Below are 11,047 nucleotides of genomic sequence, written 5' to 3' on the forward strand. Positions count from 1 at the left end.
ACAAACAGAATAGACATGTGTGCTGCCTGCTTGCCTGGCCAGTTGAAATCCTGAGCGCTGTAATCTCGTTCCGCCTACATCTTTTTTCTTTTTTTGGGAATGTAAGAAAACACGCACACCACAAATACAAATCTCCATCCCGAACCATGTGTATTATTACAGCGTCCCACTATGCCGAGTTTCTAGTGGATTGATCAGAGGCAGGCAAGCAGACCTTCACATACATCATTTTAAAAAGCAGTGTCATAGATTTATTAGTTACGAGATATGTGTTGTACACCAACGCTGTGCATGCCAAATGTGCACAATCACAACATTGAATTCATTTTTAGTTCCACATAATCCCGTAATTATAAACGCGTTCCTCCCCGGGCAACCCTGGGATGCCTCGGCTCTCAGTCTCTTCTCGTAGCCTACTCACCTGTTTTTGTGAGCAGGGCGGACATGCACCACGTCAAAGATAGAATACTGCAGATAAAACAGACTTGAACGAAAAGCATCTGTCTCCTCTTGCGAACTTTGAAGATTTTAGCTATGACGCTCTTTTTCGACATGGTGCAGTTCTGCTCAGGTAACGGCTCCATGACTGTACAGTATGCGGGGACAGCGGGCAACGTGCTCGTCCTCCTCCCTCTCCCTGCAGATAGTGACCCACTCAGCGCGGTGCCGCAGATTGTTCGGACAGCAGGAATCGCCCGAGTATCGTTTCACACAACGAAGGTTCAGGATGCCGTCCCTGTTTCAAATGACGGAAGGGCAGATCCTCGACAGAGGCAGCAGAGCGAACAGCTCGCATATGTCTATGAAAGCCGCTTGTGAGAATTGTGTCCTGGCGAAAATGCTGTTGTAGTTTAATCAAAACAAATTAGGCTACACAATCTGCAAATGTTCCGTTATTATAGGATATAGGCCTAAGGAGGCTAAAGACAATATGTTTATTATCAAAATACCACTATTTGTCAAGCAGCCTAAAGCATCTTCAAAAGCCACCGACAGCACCTTTATGTGTCCCGTGTGTACCCTACAACATAAGGTAGATTTAGTGGCGTTGAAAATAGGTCATTCTCCGATATTGTTCCATTTGCTTGATATTGTCTCCCTCTCTCAAAAATACTCGGGGGCGAAAACATTTTCTGCTAAAATATTAGCTAATCTCACACTTTCATCAGAGCGCACTCCCCCACATGCAGCTGCAACTTCTACATGTGAGTGATGCTTGACACGTGACACACGGCAGCGAACGACCTCTCTCCCCCATGGTACCACCATGCTGGCTGGCTGCCTGTACAGTGCATTCGGAAAGTATTCAGACCCCTTCCCCTTTTCCTCATTTTGTTAAGTTACAGCCTTATTCTAAAATTGATTTTTTTTTAAAAATCATGAATCTACACACAATATACTCCATGACAAAGCGAAAACAGATTTTTGTAAATGTATTATAAAAAAATAACAATAATACCTTATTTACATAAGTATTCAGACCCTTTGCTATGAGACTCCAAATTGAGCTCAGGTGCATCCTGTTTCCATCGATCATCCTTGAGATGTTTCTACAACTTGATTGGAGTCCACCTGTGGTAAATTCAATTGATTGGACATGATTTGGAAAGGCACACAGCTGTTTATATAATGTTCCACAGTTGACAGTGCATTTAAGAGCAAAAACCAAGCCTTGAGGTCAAAGGAATTGTCTGTAGAGCTCCGAGACAGGATTGTGTCAAGGCACAGATCTGGGGAAGGGTACCAAAACATTTCTGCAGCATTGAAGGTCCTCAAGAACACAGTGGCCTCCATCATTCTAAAATGGAAGAAGTTTGAAACCACCAAGACTCTTCCTAGAGCTGGCCGCCCGGCCAAACTGAGCAATCGGGGGAGAAGGGCCTTGGTCAGGGAGGTGACCAAGAACCTGATGATCACTCTGACAGAGCTTCCAGAAGGACAACCATCTCTGCAGCACTTCACCAATCAGGCCTTTATGGTAGAGTGGCCAGATGGAAGCCACTCCTCAGTAAAAGGCACATGACAGCCAGCTTGGAGTTTGCCAAAAGGCAACTAAAGGACTTTCAGACCATGAGAAACAAGATTCTCTGGTCTGATGAAACCAAAATTGAACTCTTGACCTGAATGCCAAGCGTAACGTCTGGAGGAAACCTGGCACCATCCCTACGGTGAAGCATGGTGGTGGCAGCATCATGCTGTGGGGATGTTTTGTCAGAGGCAGGGACTGGGAGACTAGTCAGGATCGAGGGAAAGAGGAACGGAGCAAAGTACAGAGAGATCCCTGATGAAAATCTGCTCCATAGCGCTCAGGACCTCAGACTGGGGTGAAGGTTCACCTTCCAATAGGGCAACGACCCTAAGCACACAGCCAAGGCAACGCAGGAGTGACTTCTGGACAAGTCTCTGAATATCTTTGAGTGGCCCAGCCAGAGCCTGGACTTGAACCCAATCCAACATCTCTGGAGAGACCTGAAAATAGCTGTGCAGTGACAGGCCCCATCCAACCTGACAGAGCTTGAGAGGATCTGCAGAAAAGAATGGGAGAAACTCCCCAAATACAGGTGTGCCAAGCTTGTAGTGTCATACATCTGGAAAGCTGTAATCACTGCCAAAGGTGCTTCAACAGAGTACTGAGGAAAGGGTCTGAATACTTTTGTAAATGTGATATTTAAGTTTTTTTTTAATTGGCCAAAAATTCAAAAAAACATTTTTTGCTTTGTCATTATGAGTTATTGTGTGTAGATTGATGAGGGGGAAAAAAACAATTTAATACATTTTAGAATTTGTCTGTAATGTAACAAAAGTAGTTTCCGAATGCACCTTATCTACTAGTCTACTCTATCCATCCATCCTACCTGCTACGGAACAGAGAGAGGCGCGTAAATTAGTAGGCTGACAAATTAGTAAGCCGACATGCAAATTAGTAGGCCAACATTAGTTCATGTTCAATGAATCACTTTTGTGTTTCCTAGTGTTATATCGTAATTGAGTCACATTATTTTGGGCTATAGTAACATGGGTTAAGCAACTTTTTCCTTTTTTTGTGACAATTGCAAATATTTGAAAAACATTGTTTAAAACAAAATATTTCACCTTTATTTAACCATGTAAGCTAGTTGAGAACAAGTTCTCATTTACAACTGCGACCTGGTCAAGATAAAGCAAAGCAGTGCGACAAAAACAACAACACAGAGTTACACATGGGATAAACAAACATACAGTCAATAACACAATAGAAAAATCTATGTACAGTGTGTGCAAATGTGGTAAGGTTAGGGAGGTAAGGCAATAAATAGGCCATAGTGGCGAAATAATTACAATTTAGCATTAACACTGGAGTGATAGATGTGCAGATGATGATGTGCAAGTAGAGATACTGGTGTGCAAAATAGCAAAAGAATGAATAACAATATGGGGATGAGGTAGTTGGGTGGGCTATTTACAGATGGGCTGTGTACAGGTACAGTGATCGGTAAGCTGCTCTGACAGCTGATGCTTGAAGTTAGTGAGGGAGATATGTCTCCAGCTTCAGTGGTTTACTGTATCATAATACAGTAATTTCTGTAATGTGATTACAGAAATTATTTACACTTTACATTATTTGTGGTCCACAATAAACATTTACAGAATCCTGTAACAAATATCAATAACCATAGACATTATCAATAACCATCGACAGAAGAAACCCTAACAATGAGTACTAAATAAAATACTTGATACACTGTAGGCTACATAATAAATACAATAAAGTAGGCTACACAATAATAACAAAACTCTGGTCTAAATGTAAACACGGTGGCATTAACTCTTGCTTATCAAGTGTACTATCATGCCAGATGCCTTACCTAAATACATCTCACCTACATCCAAGGCTAGCCTTGTTTTAAAGATATTACAAAGATATTTACATTATTTCAGGATATGTCTTAACTCCCCAAGCACCCCAGCAAGCATTCTACTATGCATCTTTTCTAAGTAATTTATGTTCTGTGTTCCATGTTCTGTGAAGGAGTGGGCTGCTAATGAGGCATATGAGTGCTCTAAAATGGTAATATAGGCCGATATTCCACTTAGCAGGCACATCAAATACAATGAGCAAGTCATTTTAAGTATATGTAAGAGATCCCCACAGGAATTATACCCACAACCTTGGTGTTACTCTTATACCAACTGAGCCACACAGACTGGCGCAGTAGGGTGGGTCAGTTCAACACTGCCAGCCAGTGTTGCTACTGCCAGACTATAGAAACACAAAGGAGTAAGTGTGTTTCTCTCTCTCTCTCTCTCTCTCTCTCTCTCTCTCTCTCTCTCTCTCTCTCTCTCTCTCTCTCGCTCTCGCTCTCGCTCTCTCTCTCTCTCTGGGTAGCACATCACATGATGTCAGAGAGCTAGGGCTTTGTCTGGCCCAGACTCGGATGACTGGCCTCCTGATTGTGGTCACCACTGAGAGGCACATGTGCATACCGATAGGACACATGGGGAGTGAGTAGCTCCGTTTTGTACCCACAGAACTGTGGTCGGATGCAGAAACCAGACAACAAAGTTTAAATCAAGCCTCTAAACTTCAACATGTCAACATATCCCCAAGCAACTGGGAGAGTGTGAGTGATTAGAACCAATCCGTTTTTAAAACAGTGCAGCGACACAAATCCAAAAGACCATGGCCCATACAAAGGAAAGGACAAAGGGCAACTTGGAGATGCAAAAGAGTGTAATAAACAGTTAAACGCTATCCAGGAAAATATAGCTAAAATACTCTCAATGTACACTGAAACCAGCAAACTGCTACAATCTGTTAAAAAAAAGTAGATTAGCTCGAAAAGGCAGTAGAGGCTATCGTGTCAGACATGCACAAGCAAGGCATGTGCATGAATGAACAAGACGACAACATTCAAAACTTCAGAAGAGGAATTAGACCAGCAAGAACACAGAATGAGACATAACAACATGAGAATATTGTCCTTGCCAGAAGTCGGGGATAAAGAAGACCTTTCCAGATAGTGGTCAAGCTGACATCAGAGGAACTTGATGTGGGTGTATCACCAGAGGATCTGGAACGATGCCGTAGGATCGGAGTGAAACAGGAGAACGCTAACTACCCACGCATAGTAATCTTCAAATTATGGAACGATTAGGCCACAGTCAACATTCTGAAGGTAGAAGGGGGAAAGGAGATCAAAATTCAAGGCCAGGCCATTTGATTCATCCAGGACCTGTCTGCTAAGCTGAGAAAGAAACATAAGGAATCAGACGTTCACTGGATGAAAATGGGATCAAATCTCAACTCCGCTTCCAGGCAGTGTTGTGGGTCTGGAAGGGAACGCAAAGGTGTCACGTCCTGGCCAGTATAAGGTTAATTGGTATTGTAGTTTGGTCAGGACGTGGCAGAGGGTATTTGTTTTATGTGGTTCGGGGTGGTGTTTTGGAAAATAGGGTGTTTGATTTAGTATTTCCGGGTTTTTGGTTTATGGTCTGTGTTTATGTATTTCTATGTGTTATCTAGTTAGTTGTATGTCTATGTTTGGTTAATTGGGGTGGACTTCCAATTGAAGGCAGCTGTGTGGTGTTGCCTTTGATTGGAAGTCCTATATTAGTTGGGTGTGTTTGTTTGTCTAATTTTGGGAGATTGTCTTTGGATTGCTGTGTTGCCTTCAAGGCTGTCATTTTGTCGGTCATCGTTTTGTTTATTTTTTGTATACGTGTTTGTTTGGTTTTTTCCTTCTTTTCCGTTAAATAAAGAAGATGAGTATACACATACCTGCTGCGTTTTGGTCCACCATTTCTAACGACAAGCGTGACAAAAGGATTGAATTCACAAGTGCCGATGAAGCCTTAATCAAGCTGCAAGAAACCTTTCCAGTCGAAGGCCTACAAACATTATGCATAATGTAAACCTCCGCGGACAGAGGGGAGTCCCCTGCTCTGAGAAGAGGACAGAGTGGGAAAAAGCAATGAATGCACTGTGTGGCTACATATGGAGATACCTTATCTAAGTTGTGACAATATTATTTCCCCCTCCCCCAATACAATCTATATTCTACTTTCCCCAAGTAACTGTTATTTTCTATGAAGTAACCATAGAAGTAGCCGATGCCAATGGGCTACATGGACACTGATAAGACAATTCAAAGGGGGAAATATAGCATATGTCAATAATGATTCTACGGACGGGTATGTGTGTGAGAGTGTGTATGTGGGGGTGTGGGGATGTGTGTGTATATGAATGGATATGTGAGGGAGGGTGAATATGGATAGGAGGGCGGGAGACAATGGGTGTGTGGATGCATAAGGTATTTGTTGTATGTGAATCAATGCATATCGACGAACAAGTCAATGTATGGATGGGCGTAAATGAGTCTAAGAAGAGGGGAGTGTGGGAAAAGAGAGGAGGTTGGGACAAGCTGGGAGGGTATCAGACACTTCCCTGAAGTGTGTGTGGTGGCTCCACTCATCTCACTTCGGTCTTTCGGTGGACCCACTCTCCCCAGGTAGAGCCCCACCAGCCACTACAATTTCATTCACAATGTATTACAAACTGACCACAGTATTTAAGTTTCAGTCCTTCTCCAATATATTTACAATGACATAACCCACAGACCTTTGGTACATTAGGAGAGGTGTTGGAGCTTAAAAGCCCTAAGAAGGCATAGCGCCTCAAATTACAAAGAAGAACTTGCATTATGTTGTTTGTGTGTTCTCTGTTAAATGTTTGCTCAGCCTACATGTTCACACGTTCTATATATGTAATCTATGTATTCATATGAGGACATCCATATCCATGGAATGTCCAACACCCACATATGACATGTCTGCTAAAAATGTTTTATCTGGTTATTCAATGAAAGACGGAATAGACAAATTTAACTTTGATTCTATGAAAGTAAAGGCTAACAAAATCCAACTTATTACATGGAATTTGCACAAACTTCATGACTGCAAAAAAGCATAAGGTTCTTGAACATTTAAAGAGATTGTTAGCAGATTTCTGTTTTCCTGCAAGTTACACTTCAAAAAAGGAGGAACTGAATATTTGAAGAGGAGCTGGGTTGGAGAGGCCTATGCTGCCACCTACTGTAGTAACAGCAGAGGTGTAGGCATCCTGATAAATAAGAATACACCCTTTCCCCCTATATCCAAGCACACAGACCAAGAAGGAAGTTGTCAAATTTTGAATTGTACCTTACATGGTGAAACATACACATTGATTTAATTGTATATACCCCAGGGGCAAATCTGATGTTTTAGATACAATTCAAGCTATATTGGATTAACCATAGACAGGAACTATTATTATAGCAGGAGACCTAAATCACACATTCGGCAAGTTAGACAGACAGCAATAAAAAAGGCAAATTCATGAATTTTCCAGAGAGGCTGAAAAAGTTATCTCTAGAAATATTTTGCAGTGCACCTGGAGATTACTATTCCCAAATACAAAATACTACTGCTCTTTTTTCTCAAAGTAAGAAAAGCTATTTAAGAATTGACAAAAGTTTTATTTCCCAAAACGCACTCAACAATACGCTGGGTTCTAAAATAGTTATTCTGTATCATGCTTAATTACACCTACAGAAACTAAATTTAGTGACAGAATAAGAATGAACAGAGTGAATCTTCAACAACCAAAATTGATTAAATACGTAAACCAAAAAATAAATACCTTTACCTTTACAAATGTGGACATAGAAGGACAGAGAAAAGCCAACCGCGACATAATTTGGAATGCTTTGAAGGCATACATTAGGGGAATTATAATCTCATACTCGGCGAAAGTTACATCTGAGTTTAAATTAAATAAAAATAAATCACTATCTTAGAAAAAGCCCATATATTTTCTGAATTTAACCAGGAATATTGTCTTTTACTTTTAAAGATAGCCAGCATCTGCAGGTTAAACTCAAATAAAGCATACTATTTAAGGGCAAATAAACCTGGAAAACACCTCAGAGCCCTCACAAAACGAATACACACCAATTATAAAAGCTTCTATGAAAATCTATATAAATCAGAATTAAATAACAGCTGGACTGATCCTACAGCCTTCCTAGACTCAATAACCCTGAAGCAACTATCAGCAGACAAAGTATAGTCACTTAAAATAGAAATCACCCAAATCGCATGGAGAAAATTTTATTCGATATTCTTGGAAAAGGTAGTTACTCAAATGACAACACACGTCACTCAATTCAGTGCTTCCGCTTTCCATGTATCAAACAAATATTAAGTTATATTAAGTTTAATAAATTGTGACAATAAAATAATAACAAAAACTCATACACAACAGAATGGCAAACGTCTTACCAGACTTGATACAAATTAATTAAACCGGGTTTATTAAAAATAGACACTTACAAACAAATACAAGAACATAGTTCAGAATAATACAATATGCAAAAAACGAGTAGATTTATCAATAATGGCTGTTGATGCTGAAAAGGCTTTCAACTGTCTTGAATGTCTTTTTCTATTCAAAACTTTGGAAGCCTTCAACTTTCCAGCTAAAATAATACATTTCATAAAAATATGATATAAATATCCTTATGCAAAAATATACACACATAATACATTATCTGATAAAATTGCTTTAGAAAGGTTCACAAGACAGGGATATCCTTGCTCCCCTCTCCTGTTTGTGCTGGCAATTGAACCGCTCACAGAAATAATTAGACAGGACCCAAACATAACAGATATCAGTATTGGTAAACATGAATATAAACTAAACTTATTTGGCAAATGATCTCTTGATATACCTGACTAATATTGAAAACTCAATGCCAAAGTCAACATTCTGAAGGTACAAGGGGGAAAGGAGATCAATATTGTTAACACAGTGGATGAATCAAATGCATTATTATCGAAATATTGAAAAAATGTGGGATACAGAGTGAAACAAAATAGTACCATTTGAAGCCATATGGTATAAAGTATTACAAGCACTGGAAACATCCAAAGGATGAGAAATGAGAGAAAATGTTATTGTGAGACAGGCAGGATGGGTGTGGATACGATGGGGAACATGTGGGTCTGAGCAAATGTATGTATGAAACGAGTCTCTCTCTGTCTCTCTCTCTCTCTCTCTGGGTAGCACGTCATGTGATGTCAGAGAGCAAGGGCTTTGTCTGGCCCATGCCTGACCTGGACTCGGATGACTGGTCTCCTGATTGTATTCACCACTGATTCTTTCAACTGAATAAAATGCCACCACTGGTACTGCTATTATAAAACAGATAGAATCAGTCAGTGTGTTGTGTGAATGTCTGCATAACCCTCCAAACCCTGTGGTTCATTCAGGTCCTCCTACCCCAGCAGAGTAACATTATTTTTAGGTCATTAACTGGTTTACAGGTTGTGGAAACATCATATATACACTACCATTCAAAAGTTTGGGGTCACTTAGAAATGTCCTTGTTTTTTTAAAGGAAAGCACATTTTTTGTCCATTAAAATAACATCAAATTGATCAGAAATACAGTGTAGATATTGTTAATGTTGTAAATGACTATTGTAACTGGAAACGGCAGATTTTTTATGGAATATCTACATAGGCTTACAGAGGCCCATTATCAGCAACCAACATTCCTGGTTTCCAATGGCACGTTGTGTTAGCTAATCCAAGTTTATCATTTTAAAAGGATAATTGATCATTAGAAAACCCTTTTGCAATTATGTTAGCAAAGCTGAAAACTCTTGTTCTGATTAAAGAAGCAATAAAACTTTCTTTAGACTAGTTGAGTATCTGGCGCATCAGTGTTTGTGGGTTTGATTACAGGCTGAAAATGGCCAGAAACAAAGAACTTTCCTATGAAACTCTTCAGTCTATTTTTGTTCTGAGAAATGAAGGCTATTCCATGTGACAAATTGCCAAGAAACTGAAGATCTCATACAATGTTGTGTACTACTCCCTTCACATAACAGCGCAAACTGGCTCTAACCAGAATAGAAAGAAGAGTGGGAGGCCCCGGTGCACAACTGAGCAAGAGGACAAGTACATTAGAGTGTCTAGTTTAAGAAACAGACTCCTCACAAGTCCTCAACTGGCAGCTTCATTACATAGTACCCGCAAAACAGCAGTCTCAACGTCAACAGTGAAGAGGCGACTCCGGGATGCAGGTCTTCTAGGCAGAGTTCCTCTGTCCAGTGTCTGTGTTCTTTTGCCCATCTTAATATTTTATTTTTATTGGCCAGTCTGAGATATGGTTTTTTCTTTGCAACTCTGCCTAGAAGGCCAGCATCCCGAAGTTGCCTCTTCACTGTTGATGTTGAGACTGGTGTTTTGCGGAAACTATTTAATGAAGCTGCCAGTTGAGGACTTGTGAGGCGTTTGTTTCTCAAACTAGACACTGTAATGTACTTGTCCTCTTGCTCAGTTGTCCTCTTGCTTACTTATATAGTAAGTGTAATATTGGGACGCAAACTCAAAATGGAATACATTTCAACTGTATATCTGACATGGTACAAGTGTCTTCTTTTTTTGTAAACCATGTGTGTGAAGTGTATACTTTTGTTTGAAAGTAGATTCCCTTGGTTTCGATTACCCTGAAGGGAGCAATGCAGTGGGAGCAACAAATATAACCATCCACCTCTTTTGTCCTGTCCAGCTCATTTGGCTATCTATGAGGCGAGGAGAATGTGTTTAATATATTCCTCTTATCTGACGACAAGATGTCTGGAAAAATAAGAGTTGAGAAAAGGTCAGGATACAACCTTAGAAGGACATTGCCACAAGATAGGGAGAATGACATGATGCAGTATACTCTCTATCAAACACATTTACCACTGTTGGTTATCTGAAAGATTCCGTGATTAGCTACAAACCACACAACCACACTGAAATGGTTTGATTAAACTTCAGATTTGGTTTATTGTAGTATTTATATCAAACATGATCATCTATAAATGTTTTCCCATTGTCAAAAATACATTTCTGTTTTTAAAATAAGACAAGGCACTACATAATCAGACATAGAAGTGGGCAGTTACTGTATAGTTGTGTAAATAGAAACACTGCCTAAACATTTCTACAGCAGGTTAGACTGAATCCGACCTTT

General features: G+C 40.1%; 1 protein-coding gene across 2 annotated transcripts in view; it reads right to left on the bottom strand.

The window, feature by feature from the left end:
• slc24a4a (solute carrier family 24 member 4a) overlaps positions 1-1,197 on the bottom strand; it is a 79,158-nt gene extending 77,961 nt beyond the window's left edge. For both annotated transcript variants that reach the window (XM_014193426.2, XM_014193419.2), the window contains exon 1: positions 422-1,197. In XM_014193426.2, the coding sequence (XP_014048901.1) occupies positions 422-584 (163 nt within the window). In that variant the 5' untranslated portion in view covers positions 585-1,197. The remainder of the gene's footprint in view (positions 1-421) is intronic.
• Between the last annotated feature and the right edge of the window lie 9,850 nt (positions 1,198-11,047).

This window comes from Salmo salar, chromosome ssa01, assembly GCF_905237065.1.
Source record: "Salmo salar chromosome ssa01, Ssal_v3.1, whole genome shotgun sequence".
NCBI classification, from domain to species: domain Eukaryota; kingdom Metazoa; phylum Chordata; class Actinopteri; order Salmoniformes; family Salmonidae; genus Salmo; species Salmo salar.